The 19,634-nt window shown below is 36.1% G+C and overlaps 1 protein-coding gene and 2 long non-coding RNA genes across 3 annotated transcripts; 2 read left to right on the top strand and 1 right to left on the bottom strand.

Moving 5' to 3' along the window:
* Positions 1-4,637: 4,637 nt before the first annotated feature.
* On the bottom strand, positions 4,638-5,444 carry LOC128548992 (uncharacterized). Its single transcript, XM_053524871.1, has one exon. The coding sequence runs from the start codon at positions 5,442-5,444 to the stop codon at positions 4,638-4,640; it is 807 nt and encodes a 268-aa protein (XP_053380846.1).
* A 3,026-nt stretch (positions 5,445-8,470) lies between these two features.
* LOC128548421 (uncharacterized) lies at positions 8,471-9,885 on the top strand. Its single transcript, XR_008367030.1, has 3 exons — positions 8,471-8,664; positions 8,891-9,420; positions 9,694-9,885. It is a non-coding gene; the product is annotated as an uncharacterized LOC128548421 (long non-coding RNA).
* Positions 9,886-9,890: 5 nt separating this feature from the next.
* On the top strand, positions 9,891-15,220 carry LOC123562619 (uncharacterized). Its single transcript, XR_006688589.2, has 3 exons — positions 9,891-13,302; positions 13,998-14,487; positions 15,023-15,220. It is a non-coding gene; the product is annotated as an uncharacterized LOC123562619 (long non-coding RNA).
* The last annotated feature ends 4,414 nt before the right edge of the window (positions 15,221-19,634 follow it).

A 19,634-nucleotide genomic window follows, 5' to 3' on the forward strand; every position in this document is an offset into this window, starting at 1 on the left:
CGAATCCCCATCGGGCCTGTCCTGAAATGACCTAATTGAAAATTGTTATAGCAAGATTAATCTAACAGAAATGTACTTATATAATTCTAATCTTTGTCATACAATTTGACCTTTGTCTGGACAGCGTTCATTTCAGTTCATACAACCTGTCTTATCTTACGAATTAATATTCATTAAAGAAAGGTTTCCACGTGTTTTATATTACGGCGCGTTTCAGTTTTATCGAAATCGTATAATGTCATTTGTTACCGGCAAGTACAATTGAACATTCAAGTACATTCAAACAGTGATTCGTCTCTAATAATAATCAACATTTTTCTCAAACTCATTTTACACGTCTATACAGTAGATCCATAATGCATGACCGGATAACGCGCCACTGAAGTATTCAATTCGGTATGCGCCCTTAATGATATTTCTATTGTTGCTTTGCCTTCAGGCATTAAGAATATGTACAGCTCATCTGGGTTTCTTTTTATAATTGTTTACCTTTTAGCACTTTTATAACATATCGTGATTTTTCTTGCCATTGTATCCGCTAGGAATCCATCAGGCGGGATACACTAATCATTTACATTGTGTTGTAACTTTTGAACATAGTGTGGATTAATAGTGAGGCTAGCCTGTTTAGACACCTACTGGTATTTTGAAACGCGGTGTTCTATAGTACTGTATTTGTTTCGCTAACTTTTCAGATATTTTGTGCTTTGTCTATTTATGGCATGTATACATTCTTAAAATGAAACTGGATTGGCTACGGCTCATTTTTCAAATATGATTTAAGAAGTTTCATTCATGAATTTATTCATGATGTATAATGGCGTGCCATTTAAGCAAAGCAAAAGTTCAATTGTTCTAATGACGCTGGCAGTCAGTCATCATTATGAGTTTGGTATTGGAGACTCGAATTCCGCCATCAAACTAAAGTAACTGCTTCAATAAAGATAACAACATCCATCGCTCGTGAAGTCATAAGTCTTTACCTGCTGAATCCATTTTTCCATAAACAGTATATTATGCTCAACCGTCACTCACTTACAACATTCGTTGTGCTGAATCCATCTTTATGCTACATTCGCCCATTGGAGCCGTTACCGTACGATGTTGTGATTGAACTCCCAGTCCAGTACTATGGAAATACTATGTATTCCACATTAATCGACACTGAAAATATAGAAACAAACAAAAAACAGCAGCAACCGGGGAAAAATACCGACCTGGTCATAACATAAATGTTTTTTTTTGTTGTTGTTTTTGTTTTAAATATATATTTACGTAACCTATCTTAATTAAGGCAAGTTACATGAAGCATTAATAAAATTCAGCTAAAATTCTAAATTCAAGCTTAGACATTGCTTATGACTGATATTCACATAGTACATGATTTTCAAGAGAAAACTACAACAGCCAGTGGAGGGTGGGGAGGGTTTTTTTTTGACGGCTGTTTGAACCAAACTCCCTGACGAAAATGTGAAAAAGATGCTTGGCTCACCGAGTGAGTCGATTATACGTTATAGTCGCTGACATCATCAATTACAACTGAAGAAATTCATGACCAAATACGGAGATAAAATTGCCGCAGCCCCAAAAATAACTGGAGCTATTATTTAAAAATAGCTCTGATTATTATTGATGCCTGCAGAGTACCAAAACAAACTTTAACGGAAAATAACCCAGTATATTAGACTGAAGTTCAAGTTCGATCCTGGCTCAGCAAATCACATCAAAATCTCCATCAAGACCATGTGACTTTTTACGTCCAAAATTAAACATTTCATTTCAGCTATAGATCAGTGGTAACTTACTAACTCTTATAACTGGCCATGTGAGCTAACCTTAATGTAACAAGACAGGGTAAAATCATTTAACATTTATTAGCATTTACAAAACAATTTATGTAGCAAATAAAAACACCAAATTAAATAGATCTGTGATTTATAAACTTAATTTTTCAAAATAAAGTTAGTTAAGTTCTGGCATGTGACTGGCCACGGCTCCGTTCTCGTCGGGATACGGAGCCAAGACAAATAGCTGTATAATGGCGTGCCATTTAAGCAAATCAAAAGTTCAATTGTTCTAATGACGCTGGTAGTCAGTCATCATTATGAGTTTGGTATTGGAGACTCGAATTCCGCCACATTTTCGATGAGGTAAGCAGGAACTGCAAAACCGAAATCGAACACCGCCAAAAATACAAATAAAAATTTTGGCAAAAATTCGAGTTTCCAATATGCACGGAGCCTTTACACCAGTTTGTTTTCAACTAAAGCTATTTAATAGCAAGCAAAGAACGAAACACAACTCCTTATGCAGAATCATTTTATTTTTAACTTTCTTTGTTATAAACGACGACATATATCTACCAAAATATACATATTAACTTTAATATTAACTTACTTTACTTATATTTGCGTTTACAAATTTGGGTAGTTCACAACAAGAAATGACACCAATATTAACACAACTAAAATTGAACTTCCACACTAGCCTGGATGTTACAAATCATATTTTTAAGATTTTTTACAAATACACAATTTCCAATGTCTGACAGGTGAACACCATTCTTTTGAAGTAAAACATTTCTGTACATGCAAATATCGTGATAGGATAACCCTTGATGGACAATATATCTCCCACCACTGGCAATAGCAATTCTTGCCCCATGTGTATTCACGCGCCTCCTGGCTTTATCCATAGCTCTGTTTTTTCCTGAATAACGCCAAGAGACGCGAGGTAAAAGTTTGGACATACTATTTTCGTTTTAGGAAAGTTGTCTGAAATGTATTTTGAAACTTCTTCAACCAATCTTAATACGTCAAACAATTTGCAAGCACCTAGGTCATTAGCCCCGCAATGCAAGATTATGAAGTTTGGGTAAGGTCCCGACCATACCTTCTGTAACACTCTCAATTTCCTAGTTACACCGCTAAGGCATAGCCCCCCGTATCCTTGCCACCATATAATTGCACTGTCATCCAGGCCTAGCCTCGCTCCGCCGGGTTGTTTCCGTGCGAACACAAAGGCATTTCTCACAATAAACGACCCCACTATCCACACAACCGTCTTTCCTTATAAATGTAATAAAAACCCGAATGATTGTATATAGCTTGATTACCATTATGCCTTAAACTTGTTGACATAATTGACCAGAATTTATCATAATTGGTCCGCGCAAATACGATTCGATCGCATCCGACTTCCAGCGACCAATCATCTTTATTGTGTCTACCTGAATTCCATTGCAAGCTGCTGAGCTTGCCGCCCCTATCCTGAATGATTGGGCTTTGAATCGTGCCTGATTTGGACCCATTAATGCCAAAGACTTTTTTAATACTGCTGAACATTGATATCTAGTCAGAACTTGTCCATCAAAGTGACAAAAAGTGCTCCCGAAATTCTAGGCCGAACCTCTAAATATTCTAACAGCGATTTACCTGGACATATATTCGAGCCAGTACTGCTTATTTTCAATGTTACACCTTTCTGCAATTGATCAGCCTTTGATTTCCGTATGCGAAGTATTAAAAAATTCTGAGATTCACAAATTTGAACATCTTCAAACGCCAAAATATCGCCTATTGAGTTACCACTGGATTTTGCCAGTTCACCCACGCGCAAAAAAGCAAAGAAATCTAGACTATAAGCACTGGCGAACAGTTTACTCTCAAATTTGTTTGAACACACCACCTCTAAGCGTGATAATATTGTTTTAAGCACGTCCGGAGTAACAGGTAATCGTACTCCAGCTTTAACGTTTTTGCGCTTTAACCCATCAAGCAATTTCCCGATTACAAAGTTATTTGAAACGTCCGGGATATTTTTAATCTTACACATGTAACTTATTCCCGTTACATAAAGTTTGACTGATGCATAAGCCAATTGTTGTAAAGATAAATAAGCAATAAAATGAACTACTTCGTGTTACAATGGTGGCCATGTGTTACTTAGACCATACTGCTGACGGAACTCTTCAAAACGCTTCAGACCCGTAGAATAGGCCGAATGAGTATTGTCAACTTAAGCGTCATTTAATAACCTAGCAGCTTCGGACTCAATATCGTCGACAGTAATCGGTCGGGCTTAGATTGGATTTAGACTGGCATTTGGTGCTACCTTTCGGAATCTGTCCCACTGTTTACGAGAAATAGAATCAACAATTACATTGTGTTCTGACCTTATATAACGAGCTTTAAAAACCATTTCATGTTTCATTGATATTAATACTAGATCCCTAACTAAAATCATCACTCTCTTTGATTTTGAACTTTGCTCATTCAAAATTTCAACAAGGGCCTCATTGTCAATCCATAAAATTATATTCTTCCTAGCAAGATTTTCTGACCATAATATGAAAGCTAGGTAGACTGAAACTAATTCTAGAAATGTCATATCCATCAAAATATCGCTATTAGTCCAGAATTCCGGCCATTGAAAAAATGACCATTTACCTTGAAAATAACAAGCGGCCCCAAGATTACAACTTCCCGTACTATCTGTGTAAAGTGCCAAAGTTTCATTATTGTACCATACTGGCTCAGGAATGTGAACTACACCATTGAATTCATTGAGGAATTAAAGCCAAATTTGCATATCTTCGCGCATGTCCGTAGTTACGCGCTTTAAGAAGTGCGGCTTGCTCAACCCATGCATGGCCTGATAAAAACGCCATAAAAATGCTCTACTACCCTACGACTGAAGAAATTAAGCTTCCCAACCAGAGATTGCAGTTGTAATAATGAAATTTTCTTCTTACATAACAGTTGACGCAACAAATTGGTAAGCTCCTGAATTTTTCCGGCCGGGACCCTTATCGTCATAGCTACCGTATCAATATCAAGTCCTAAAAATGTTAACACTGTAGTAGGACCCACGGACTTCTCATGTGCAATGGGTACACCTAGTTCAGTGTAAACACGTTCAACACAGTCTATAAGTACCATGCAACTGCCTGATGACTTTTCCGACCCAAAAATGAAATCATCAAGATAATGATCAAGTGAGTTGATACCTGTTAAATACTCTATTAGCCAGTGCAAGAAAGAAGAAAATGTTTCAAATAAACTACAAGACCGAGCACAACCTATTGGTAGCATCCTATCAAAATAATAGCTTTTCCCAACCTTCATACCGAGTAAATGGAAATCGTCAGGATGAATGGGCAAGAGGCGAAAAGCCGACTTGATATCACGTTTTGCTATCTGTGCCCCTCTACCTAATGTAAATATCATATTTGCAACTTTGTCAAAAGAGGTATATTTTACTGAACAATATTTATCATCAATACCATCATTTATACTATGGTCTTTCAGGTAAGATAAATGTTGTATTAAACGCCAACCTCCGTCAGATTTAGGGACTAGACCTATAGGTGAAACTTTAAGATTTGGAAAAGGTGGTGAACTGAAAGGACCAGCTATTCTTCCTAAATCTACTTCCTTGTCCATTTTTTTTTTGTAATTCTTCTGGTAAAAGATAAGCCGATTTTAAGTTTTCTGCACGGGAAGGTAATCTAGAACCCGTGTAATTGAGCCGAAAACCTTTAGAAAATCCATTTAATAATAAATTCGCGTCTGCCTTGTTAAGATATTTCGAAACGTATTTGGCTAGAAGTTTAGTGTTTATAGGTGATGGCCCGAGGGCCGTTAAATCTCGGTTGAGCAGTCGGGTTTCTGATTGAAGGCCTTGACTGATGACGGTATGGACTTGTCTGTCCGCGGACTGTAACGATTGGCCACGACATATTGGTAAAACAGAAACGGCTTGGGTGAATCCCGCTACAATTTAAGCATGCGTGAGTATACATACAAAAAGGTCTTACACATGTTTTCAAATTGAAATCGAAGCATTTTCTAAGTACACCTTGATTCTCGTTTGACACTACCGATGCTGAATGACCTACATAAATCAACCACAATTCATAATCAGTATTCGCCCAGGATTAATTAGGATCGAGAGACATTCTAAACCTAAACTGTCCGTCATAACTTTTCCAACCCAAAGCTGAATTTCGTTTTGCAGCGATTCGTATTGTCTGCAAATATTTCAAAAGCTCCTGTGTTTTTTCAGGATACACAGCCAAGAAAATACTCATGAAAACAACAAAAGCATCTGTCCACATCTCTATTGACATTATCTTTTGATTGTTATTTGATTCCCTTTTGAAAATTAATTCTGCTGAATTATTTATAATAAATTTTCCATCCCTTTCAGATTCAAATTTATTGCTCAATAACGATCCTAAATCAACATAGGCTCCAGCAATAATCTTTTCCTTAATATTAGATGGTATCATTGCCCCTAGTTCGGTATGAATACTAATAACTGGGTTAATTATACCTGTCTCGGGAATGCCACTCCACTGCGAATCTTCAGCAGGCACTGTACCAAGCGCTGACCCCGATGACCCCGAAACCGCATATTCAGCAGACGCTGACGTTGATGACCCCGAAACCGCAGCTTCAGCAGACACTGTCCCTAATGCTGACCTTGATGACCCCGCAACCGCATCTACAGCAGGCACTGTCCCCAACGCTGACCTTGATGACCCCGAAAGCGCATCCGGCGCCGTCACTGCTGGCACTTGTACAACTTCGGACCTCACTAGCGCGTCCGACGAAACTGTAACTGCTGGCACGTCCGACACCGACACCAGTGGCACTGATGAAGCTTCTGACTCATGATCCGCCTTCCTTTTCCGTCCTCTTGACCTACGAGACTCTATCATTTTGCTTAGTCTTAATTGCGAAGCCATCAGGACAAAACAACAATTTGTGCTGATGAAACAAAACCACAGAATTTAGTTTACTGACAACTGGTTGTCCCAACACACTCACACGGAAAAAGAATATCCCAACTTTGTGGTGATAAAACGAAACAAATCACTTTTGTAACTTTTTTTTTCTGACGGCTGTTTGAACCAAACTCCCTGACGAAAATGTGAAAAAGATGCTTGGCTCACCGAGTGAGTCGATTATACGTTATAGTCGCTGACATCATCAATTACAACTGAAGAAATTCATGACCAAATACGGAGATGAAATTGCCGTAGCCCCAAAAATAACTGGAGCTATTATTTAAAAATAGCTCTGATTATGCATCAGACACACAGTTTGTACGTCACAATTATTATGTGATAGCGTCAAATGTCAGCGGCGCGCTGATATTTGGTAACTATGATAATGATTCCTTGATAACTTGTTAGAATCGAAATAGTATGTTTCAAACAGTGATTTGTTCATGAATAAAATCATTGTTTGTCGTCCAGATGTAAAGGAATAATGTTGCTTTATTATTATTTATATATTTATTATGATTTAATAATGCGCATCTGAACGACAAACAATGATTTTATTCAACGACAAATCACTAAATGAGATATAGTATTTCCTAAATGATTAGAGATAGGACATGTTCTTGATATCATTGTGTTTATTTGATATGCGTTAGTATAATTCACAGGTTGTTATGCTCTTTCCTGAAACTACCTTCAACTTTGTTATCAGATGTGGAAAGAATTGACTTTAAAGTGAAAATTGTTAAACAATTAAGATCAACACAATCTATTCTATCTGTCTTTTGATTTATAATAACTAATCTACGTTTGCTCTTCAAAACTAAACTTAGCTTTCTCTCTATTCTAAAACGAAAAAAATCATGAAAAATGTCTTGTTATATTTACAAGAAGTGCCGCACGTTATATTCTACACATTCAATGGTAATTGTGTTAGAATGGAGACAACATCTTAGCTTTTTGACTGTCGGTCAGCATTCGTACCTACTGTTAGCTTCAGTGTTGTTGTTTTTTATCACAAATGTTACGTTAAACACTTGACTAGAACGTCTCAATGGGAAATTTATCTTGAAGTTCTAATAAAATTTTCTATCAAACTTTCAATCTCAAACTCAGCCGAGGCCGAAAAATGATTTGTGAACATGGGGCTTTGTCCGCACGCACTAAATAATTGATCTTTTGCCGATGACGTTGCCACATTTTCGGCAGCTTGTGTTCTTTACCCTTTGCCGACACCTGAAGAAAACCGCCTACGAAAATGTTCGGGTGGGAAACCCTGCTTACTTATAATTGCTCCTTTGCATGGCTCTTTTTCCGGGACCATGCACCATAAACATTTCTCCTAGTGACGCAATATTTGCAACATTTTCAGCGGCCTTCAAGGTAAAGGTTAGTGTATTGAACATATGGAAAAAATTAAATAATTCAATATTTCTTGTTCGAGTTTGTATAATTGACATGTGTGTCTCATAATCATGTAGACAATTTAATTTATATTCGACTATGAGATTTTAAGATATTCTAGATTATATCAACTTTTTACATAGATTTGCCATTACAAACACCGCTAGTTGCAATCAAATGGCCCAGTTTTTTTATTGCCTTATCTCCATTAAAAGGAACTCATTATCAGTCATCTGTGAATAATAAGCGATAAGAAAAGGAGTGACCTGTTTTGATAGTTTTTGGTTGTAGAAGCAACCGTAAGCAGCTAAATACAGCAAGATGACATGCTACAAAGCAATACTTGTCTGTTTTCTATGTGTATATTTGCAAACTAGCTTTGTGTGTGGATCTAAGAAGAAAGGTGTGGTTGCGTGGGGTTCTGGGTTACTCTGCGATGAATTCGTATCACTCAATAACATTTCTTGGTGGTAAGCATTAAATCTTTTCTGTCATTGCAAAGATAAATCAATATTGGACAAAAAAATCCATATTTTCTCTTTGAATCAAAACCAGGAAATAATTTGAGTATGTTTAGTATAAAGGAAAAATAATTTCTAGCCACTTGTTATAAAAAATCAACGATGTAGCATGTCACAAAATTACTAAAGATATAGGTAGCAAGTACTGATGAATTCAAATATATTTGTTCAAAAGGTATGACTATAAGAATGATCTCTCCACTTACCATAATGCCGTGACAAACGTGTGTCCAGCATCCACCCACCGCATTCCTCAATTTGTGCCACTTATCTGGAAATCGAAGTGGAACGGTGCCATACACATGAACGTTTCCAGCAACGCCCCATTTATTTCAGGTCTGAACGAGCCGGACCAAGCAGTTCAGACTAATATGACTCCACAAGCTGTTGCTGACCTTTGACCAGAAATTGAAAAACACTCTCATGGGAAACCAATAGTAAGTCCTGCCGCTGCGCATCATAATTTTCAATGGTACGATGAATCTTCCGGATTTGCAATGGCTGCCGAATAGATTATATCGCTGCGCATGCATATAGCTGTAATGCCAATCATATCATGTCGTATTTGGAAAAGCTGTACCACAGATACAACAAGCTTATCTGGTTGACGGAGTTTGCGTGTCCACGATCCGCAGATGAACATCAGCAATTACATTTGATGAAAACACTGCTACCAAAGCTAGAGGCTGCAAATTACGTATTTAGGTAAACTGTCATAAGTTTAGTTGTTGTACAAAACATGGTAATATCGGTATAAGGTCAATACTCTCTTCTGCTAATAGGTTTTATGTCCTAAGTTTGAACAGTACGATAGTGTTGCTTCTTGGGCCTGTTCTAGCAAGTTATTTAAAAGATTAAAGGTTAACGACAGACAGATTACTGGTTGAAATTGAATTTGGTAATGAATTAAAACGGTCTAAATACTTAGAATATATATCCAGATGAATATTAGTTGCTATATAAAATTCACTGTTTTAGATATTCATGGTTTATGGCTAGAGTAAAGCGAATATTCGATAATGGATTCATAAATCCAGCTGCTAGTCTTCTTCATAACGACTCATCTACACTGACGACAATCGGACACTTCTACAATAACTTCCACGGCAATGGACATTCTCCGCAAGTTGTGGGATAATTGTGTAAAAAATAAGAAATAAAGACGGTTGAAAACATTCTTTGTTCTTCATACTACTTTAGCAGTAACAAAAAAATGCAAACAACTAGTTTCAAATTCCTGACGTCTTCGACAAAGATTAAAGTATTATATTTTTTACAAATTTAAAAGTGATTTCGAGTAAATTCAAACTACATGAGCGAACTCAAATAACAGCTTAGGTCATGAAAGTCATGCGCTTGAACAAGTCGAAGGTATCCCTTCATACATTTACCAGTAGAAATGAATTTAAGACTTAGGTAGCATGCATTTCCACTACCGTCCATTAACAGGCTCAAACAAACCGAGCCTGCAAAATTATTTTGTTGTGTTGAGCGACCTATGGAGATTCCATTTTTTCTATTTTAGCCTAACATTTTGAGAAAAAAATCAAACAATACCAGATCATAGAAAGAAAAGGGTGTTTCATGTGAAAATTTAACAGCATATAAAACATGTATATTACTTTATACAACAATTATCAGTTTAATAATATTTATATAGAAAAGCGGAAAGGAGTTGCATAAAGGTGCCACACTTTCGGACAGTTCAGCGCCTTTAGAAACGCACCATTTTCAACGAAATGTTACATATGTTTTCGTTTCGATGCATTGCAATAATGTCCCAGTGCTAAAATTTCACATAACTACGTTGAACGTAGTTTTCTGCTATTGTTTATTTTTATTTCTTTACAAATGGTACTCATTTTTAAAGGGGGACAAAGTTTTGAGAATCGTGCAGGACAGTACGTCATAATATGAAATGGTCAGGTAGATTGTTGGTAATGATGTTGCTCGTTTTTCAAATATTTCTGTGTTTTCAAGATATACTTCTAAACCTTAAGACCAAAACATACCTAAATTACCTTTTTATAATGAATTCACAGTTCGCATTTACTGGACTTCTAAACAGGGAGACTTGATTTTGAATCCCTATCGGACCTGTCCTGGAATGACCTAACTGAAAATTATTATAGTATGATTATTCTATCAGAAATGTACTAAATTTACTGATATTGAAGAACTCAAATCTTTGTCATAAAATTTAACATTGTCAGGACAACATGCATTTCAGTACATACAACCTGTCTTATCTCACGGACTCAAATTTATTAAAAAAGGTTTTCCATCCGTTTACGGCATATTTTAGTTGTATCGAAATCGTAGAGCTGTCAATTGTTACTAGCAAGCACAGTTGAAGATCCAAGTACATCTAAACATTGATTCTAGCATAAAACTACTGTTTTGTCACTTTTCGGGGGTGTTTTAACAGGAGAGAAAACGTGTGTTAACACAGAGATTCTCGCGCTCGCGTGCTGTTATAACACCTTTTTATATATGCGCGTTCCGTGGCAAAGCATAAACGTCATTCGACCCCAAAACGGATAATTCAAAACGAAATGACGTCAACGTTAAAAACAACCTAGACATTCCCGCGCATTTGGTGGAACATTAATGACGTTGAGAGACATTTTATCCATTTATCAGCGGTTTCTACGCGTTTTGTGCTAGAATAGCGTTAGCGCATGTTCATTTCGTGTTATAACATTTACAGAATCCCTCGGGATACGTTGGTACCCTCGCCCTAACGGGCTCGTGTACCAACCAATCCCTCGGGATTCTGCAGACTTTATAACACGAAAAAACATGCGTTATCTCTACATTTGTCTCTAATAATAATTTAGGTTTTTCTCAATCTCATTTTAAACGTATATATAGCGGATTCCCTAATTCACGACCGGATAATGTGCCACTGTTCAAAGTATTTAATTCGGTATTCGTTTGGTTGCTTTCCCTTCCGGCATTAAGTATATGTACGGCTCATCTGGATTTCTTTTATTAATTCTTTACCTTTTAGCACTTTTATAACATATCGTGCTATTTGATGCTTTTCTTTTATTCTAAAAGAAAAAAATGAAACATGTCTTCTAATAGTATTTACAAGAAGTGCCGCATGTTATATTATACACCTTCAATAGTGTTAGAATAATAAATTATGAATGGAGACAACATCGATAGCTATCTGATTGCCGGCCAGCATTCATACCTACTGTTAGCTTCAGTGCTTTTTATTGCAAATTGTTACGTTAAAAATCTTGACTGGAACGTCTCAAGGGGAATTTAATCTTTAAGTTCTAATAAAATTTGCTATCAAAATTTGTAAACATAGGGCCACGCACTAAATAATTCATCTTTTGCTGATGACGTTGCCACATTTTCGGCAGCTAGTTTTCTTGACCCTTCGCCGAAATCTGAAGAAAAATGCTTACGAAATGTTCGCTTTTTTTTGCATAGCTCTTTTTCCGGGACCATGCACTATAAACATTTCTCATAGTGACGTAATAACATTTCCAGCGGCCTGCGTTCTGGAGACATAACCAAAATCTAAAGTTACACGTTTTGCAGTGTTACTCTCTAGTATTTATTGAAGCCGCATGAGTCAAGTGTTCTGCTTTCAAGGTCCATAAACTCTTTAACGACTATCGCGTGATGACGATATTGCGTCAATTTCAGGAGCATGAACTCGTCAGTCGCAATCAACATTTGGAATATCATCAAGATTAGACTGAATAATTCTTTTTCTTGGTCCCACAAATGCTCATATAAGGATTATAAGGATTATTGAGAGGCGAAAAGAAAATCAATACGCGTAAAATTATGACAAGTTGGCAAAAATGCTTAAAAGTACACATTTGTATTAATAAATTAAGTGGCGGCATCAGAGGGAAACATGAAAAAGGACGATTTAGAAAAAAAAGCTATTGTGACATGTAAGCGGTCAAAATATGAACAACCGTTAAAATCAGTGGGATAGATGCTTTTTCAGAAGCAAAGGATGAGCTCTTTTAGCGACAATATTTATTCTTTTTGTTTTCAGCAAGCAGACATGTATTAAAATAATGAACTCGAAACCTTTTTATTCACATCTATTGGGATATTATTATGTTAACTACTAGTATTGTAACACTATTTATATGTTTCAGAATTATATTTCGATGTACTGCGTCTCAGCGATATATGACCTTTTTGTGTCTCTTCACCGTAAAACCAAACTCCCTCGCTCACATGTCAAAACATGACCAGTATCTTATGCTGTCTCTGTTGTACAATTCATTAATTGTATTAGTACAATGATTTTCACGAAGCTGTCACGAATTGAACTTAAAAGCTAATTTTGATATTTTTTTTCTAAATATGGAACTTGATAATCTTTAATTAAACATGAAAGGTCACGAATTCTGTTCTGATAGCAACATAATATGTTAAACAGAACAAAATGACGGGCAACATTACTGTGTTATTGTTTTGCCTTGTAATAAACGTTCACATTTTTGTCAGCGAGGTGCAAGGGTCGCAGAAGAAAGGTGTGGCAGCATGGGGTGAGGTCCTTCTATGCAATGATTTCAAGGTTCTAAGTAATATTTCATGGTGGTAAGATATTTTATTTTACCTATTTTGCATTGTTCACGTCATTTGTTTTAGCAGTAACACCAAGACCAAGCACGCACATGACATGATGTTGCGCTTAAATCAAAGGCATTCTAGACACTATTTAGAGTAACAGATATTAATATGCTGTTTCAACATTCCTGAATGAATGTAGGATTATTAGCTATTTCACGGAAGGCCATAGCTTTCCGACAGTTAATATTTGTTCTTATGTAGACTTAAGTCATATATTACACTATTCAAGCGAATATCAAAAATAGACCTCGGATCATTATTTCTGGCGGTCGAACCCTCGACCTTCTGCAAGGAAGCTCGATAACTCCACAAGTGTTCACAACAGCAGTCTTTAAGTAACAGTGACGTGTGGCGGCTGTAAAAAGTCTCTCTTTACTTAGATTCAGTTATCATTATATTTTCTGGTCCTTTAGGATCACGGAGAACATTCCGTTTCACTTTAATAGATTTTACTCTTAAACCGAAGCTATGGAGCATATTTCATTAGACTCAGTCAAGCTGAGTAAGCTATTATTTTGCTTAGTTGCGTTCCATGCTTCCAGAAGATTTTTTACTAAAATAGACGGATACTGTAGCGATGTAATAAGTAACTGAAATTCATGCCATAGAAATCAATTAGAAAAAAACTCACTGTTTGGTTAATGATTGTATATAATATATAGGTATGACTGGAAGAACAATCTCACATTTTACCATAGAACAGTAACAGCAAATTGTCCAACTCCAGAAAACGCAATGCCAGAGTTTGTGCCGATGGTTTGGAGAAACTGTCTCTAACTGGATGTCATGAGTAATGTATCTTTCGTGTTGGCATTTAACGAGCCAGACCGGCTGGACCAAACATACATGACACCACAGCAAGTGGCTGACCTTTGGCCTCAAATTGAAAAGAACTCCACTTCTTTTCATAATTTTCATTGGTACAACGAATTCTTCAGAATATGCAATAGCTGTCGTACAGACTTTGTTGCCGCACATGCGTATAGTTGCGATGCAAGCCATAATGTCATATTTGCAAAAACTGCACCATAGATGCAAGAAGAAGATTTGGTTGACAGAGTTTGCATGTCCTCATTCGGCGGACGAGAATCACCAACTGCATTTAATGCATACTTTACTAACACAGGTGGCAGCTGCGGATTACGTATTTAGGTATTATTCTTAAAAGAAGTTCTATGCGCATTTCCCTATCTCATTGGTTATGAGCAATTTGTATCATTTCTGGAAATAGTATCAATACACTCTGTGCTGGTAGGAAAGTGAGGCTCAAATATCTTTATATTATCTCTGTAATTTATTTCATAGCCGTGCTTGTGCAAATTTATTTTGTTTCTCGTCCATTAATTTTATTTGTACATTTAACATATTTTCATGCTGATTATGTAAGTGGTGCGGGTACAATTGTTGCTGGGTGGTGTCATCGTGTCGGTGCGAAATCAGTTCCTTGCTTCCCAAAATTAATGTTCAACTTACTGAGTATTAAATTTTACTTTTTATTTCCATTTCCGAAAAATAAATGTGTAACAAATAAATGTAATTATTGTTTCAAGCAAAATAATCAGAATCTTATCACACATGTATATTTCTGATATAGTTTTTGCTTATTTGTTTTTGCACATTGAACACATTGAATAATTTTAAATTTGACTTTGCTTTCCCGGTGTATATATTTTGAAACCTGTTTTAGATATTCCTGGTTCATGGCTAGAGTGAAGCGTGTGTTTGATAATGGATATATTCACCCTGCTGCAAGTCTCCTTCGTAACGAATCCTCAACGCTGACGAAGATTGGCCAGTTCCTCAATGATTGCCATGGCAACGCCAACGTTCCTCAAGTTGTCGGTTGATTTATCGAATAAAATGACAATGTTTGGAAATTGTATGCTTTGTTTTTGTTCGGTTTCAATTTATATCGATTAAGATCATTTTTTTTGTTCTCATTTCTCACTGTTTGACATAAAACCTTAGGCATTAGTTTAGACCTGGGTAAGGGTTGTATCTGATGAAAATTACCAGCGTTTGCAAGCTGGCTAGTGGCAAGGTCTATAAACGTGGTAAAAACTTAAATAGTGGTGGAATAGATTTATTCGTGAATGGAACAGTTTTCAATAGCATAAATTCTAAGTGATTGTAAGGGATCCATGTTATGTCGCAGTGACGACAAGAAGACAACACTATGACATACCGACGACAGTCTATTACCGAATAAATGTGAAACTCATGTTAATTTTAATTTATGATTTCTCCTTATTGTTAGATTCAATATAATACAAGGTAATACTACTTATCCCACTCGACATAAACATCTTACTGATATTTTGTGGCGCCATAAATTATTACTGAACATGTGTTTCATAAAGGGTCTGTTATAGAATCAAGTTCTGTCGCACTAGCACGAGGCTGCAGTCTTGATACAAATACGATTTCACTTGTTTGACCTTTTTCTTTATCGCGATACTGGTGGTTAATTTTTGACAACAAAATCAAATTTACGTTTTCACTATACATAGATTTTGTCCAGATAACATTTATATCGTTATGTTTGGCCAAAAGGGACACATGTCTTTTCTGCAAATATACTAGGACTTAGACATCCAGAAATATTCACAAGACTCCAACTTTTTGACGTTGTCTTTCACATTCAGAAAGTACTGAAAAGGAGTATATATACATACATGTATATTAACATTCGACCTATTATTTTCCATTCGCATGAACACCGAAAAGAATCATTTCAAGAATTGTATTATACACACATATTGAATAGGCTCAATGACCCCAAATAACCAGTAAGAACTGTTATATCGATACATGACGTCCATAAAAGATGAATTCTGTGTCCATTTTATACTTAAGTGTGCGTGCCATATTAATAGATCATATGAAGGTTTCAAATACGTGCCTTTTCGATCATACTTATATCCATCGAAAATAGACTTTATGCATATAACCACCCACTGGGAGCATTTACCGAGTCATTACGTAACCAAATATCATTTCGTTGCTATTTCTGAAACTGTCAATTTTGGTAACTTCATCTGCATCTTAGCAAAACGCCGTTTTGAATAATTCATCATTCCATAATTGTTATACAGCATTCTCTTTTTTCTCCTGAAATTTGGTAAGAAAAAATAAAGGTTTCAGGATGCATTCTATTGTACTGTCCAACTCGCGGGACCCGTGAAATTTCGCGGGGGAGCTCGAGGGGGCTATTGACAGTTCATTGTAACTGAGTTTAAAGAAATGTCATATATAAGTAGGTCGGTCATACCAGATGAACAAGTTTGGATTTTAAGATGTAATGTAAATCGTATTAAGAAATCAATTAAGGAAACTACGAAAACACTATCAAATCTTATTTAATATTGTACAGTTTGGTGTTTTCTTAAAACAGTCACAAGCACATCATCTTTTGTTCGTAAGATGTGATATAATTATGGTATAAAAGCAGTTTTGTTAAGTGTCCAGTTCTGGTATAATTTGTTCATTTTTGAAATCGAGGAATTATCTAAATGCTTGAATCTTTCGTCTGCGTTTTTATATCAAGACGGTTTGTATAATAATTTTAAACGCTGATAAATAAAATACGAAGCAGTACATTGGGCGAATATCGGCAGACGATAGAAATTGATGTATTGTATGGAAATTTTGCTTTGACCGGCGAAGATGGATATTGCATCAATCCGTGTCCGAGCGCATGAAGTTGAACTGAAGTAGATTTGAACACCAATCCCTTTGGTGCATGGATAGACTTAACAAGTGGCAATAATGTTTCCTCTGAATATATTCAATATTGAATATTTTATTAATTCAAAAGTCCATTAAGTAGATTCTTAAAGACGTCAATAATGAAGTTGTCCATTGTTTTGTTTCTCAGGAGTGCCATTAACTGTTGAAGCATATTGAAATTCTATTATACTTACAATGATATTCTAATCATTTGTCATTGTCGTATAAATTTACAACTCAATTCATCAGTTGCAATGACGTATATCATACTCACATTACAATGTTTACACCTTCATTGGTATAAAAATACGCTTGCATCTGAGGCAAATCAGAGAACAAGAAACGCAGCAAAGATGCGGAACGTTAACATCAAAATATTGCTTATTTTTACAACAGTTCTTTCATTGACAATTGCTCAAAATGGTTTCGAAACTAACAAGCTGAGTGATTCGGAATATCATCCTGAGAAACATGCTGCAAGAAATACCAACGAGCAAGGACAACGCAATGATCAAAGTAAATCAACTGGCAAATGGTATATACATCAACACTCAAATAAACGCGGCTCAGGTTTAGATGAACCTTTATTGACGGATCTTACCCGCCACAAGCGATCCGTAATACCCGACTTTGGATATGGGTTACGGCTTCAGACTGGTTTAAATATGGCTGACAGGATGAAACGTATTTTTACCGACTATGGATATGGCTCGAGATTACAAGCTGGGGAAAACGTAGCCCATTCCTATGACCGTGAAGGTCTATTTGGTATCACTGGACCTGGAAAGAGGAGTGCTGAGGTAACAGACTTTATCATACTCAATGAAGGTTTGGATAAAGATAAACGTGTGGCAACTGATTACGGTTATGGTTCCCGTCTTCAAGCTGCTGAGAATGTTGCGATGGATTGGGATCGTAATGGACTTTTTGGTGCAATGGGACCAGGAAAAAGAGACGCTCGTGGTTATATACCAAACTTTAAAACGTCAAAACGAATTTCAGCTGACTTTGGGTACGGCTCAAGAGCTCAGGCTGCCGAAAATGCCGCTATATCTTCATCACACGGCGGGTTGTACGGGCTTTATGGGCCTGGCAAACGAAGTATTGGTCTCTTTCGGCTTCAAGATAAACCAGAGTATGATATTGCAAAACGTTTAACAGACTACGGTTATGGATCTAGAATGAAGGCTGCTGAAAATGCTGCACAGTCTGCGTCAGGAGGAGGGTTGTTTGGTGTGCATGGTCCCGGGAAAAGAAATATTCAACGAATTGATTACATCAGAGACGAATTGCCGGGCCTGGAGTATCACCGTGAGCGTATATTACCAGATTTCGACTACGGCTATAGAGAACTAATTGCCGATTAATGGATGAAGTCATAGACGAAAGGGAAAATATTTAGAGTATACGGACAAGGAAAACATATAAAGCAAGACTTTTAACTGAGATTATTGTGATTATTGAAACCGGCATTGCGTATGGATCGCAGGCTGGTAACCAAATGTTACCTTTGATAATTACCATGGAGAATTCGATCCAGATCATTGAAAATACTGAAAATGTGCATTGGGGTAATGGTGAACTAAATTAACAATGAAGGTATTTAGTAAAACGTGTAACACTTCTTGTAGATACTTGTAGTGCTTCAAGACGTATTCCTCTTGACAAGATGGACTGTCAAAGTTTGTTTTAAGAGCAAACTTAAAAGCGTTATTATAAAATAAAGGACATTTGAGACGGTAGAGTTGATAAACACAACCCTTTTAACTCGCTATTTTACTCATTTTAACTTACGAATTAAAAAAATGATTGTAATTACCTGTGTGATGTTTTTATAATACTGAAGTTTAATTGTATCTTTGATCATAAATCATTGTCAATCTTCATTATAAGGCACCGAACTAAACTGTTTCATTTTTTATCATTAAATTGTCTTTTCTAACAATGGTTTCTTTATTTTGGGACAATGTTGTACACTAATCTGAATAAATAGTTTAAAGTACAATCGGTTTTATGGTCGGGTATTTGTTTTATCTCAGACAAAGTCACACGATTTCCATTATGTATTCAAACCCCTATTTCATCAAAAAATAAATGCCTAACGCAAAATATTTCATAGTTTAACTTATATCTTATGACCCCTTAAGTGTTTTTTTTTAATGTTAAGTTCTTCTTTGTGATTAAGCAATTAAATGCCGATTTATCTGTTTATATACGTGTTTTCAGTGGTTTAAGCTGGCTATACCACTAAATCCTGGTTGTAATTCAAATATTTAATTGAATTTCCCATTGACAAAAAAATGTTTATTCTATTGTACATATACATTTTTTAGTTTACTTTATTTTTTAACGATTTATGATACATAAATGCAACGAGCACAAAGATAAAGGAAATGTAAAACAATGAAGACAAAAAAAGAAAGAATATATAGTGGGGCATGGTCAGTGGCAAAAGCACGAAACCACACTCTTATAATATATATAAGACCTTTTGAAAACATAGCTGCAACCGAAAGAAGTAATCACAGACTTTGTTAACACGGTCTGTTATTCAGTTATCATCAAATAGT

The sequence above is a fragment of the Mercenaria mercenaria genome, chromosome 2, assembly GCF_021730395.1.
Source record: "Mercenaria mercenaria strain notata chromosome 2, MADL_Memer_1, whole genome shotgun sequence".
Lineage (NCBI taxonomy): Eukaryota > Metazoa > Mollusca > Bivalvia > Venerida > Veneridae > Mercenaria > Mercenaria mercenaria.

Coding starts and splice junctions, on each gene's coding strand:
- LOC128548992 (XM_053524871.1), bottom strand. CDS start 5,444: ATGGACAAGGAAGTAGATTTAGGAAGAATAGCTGGTCCTTTCAGTTCA.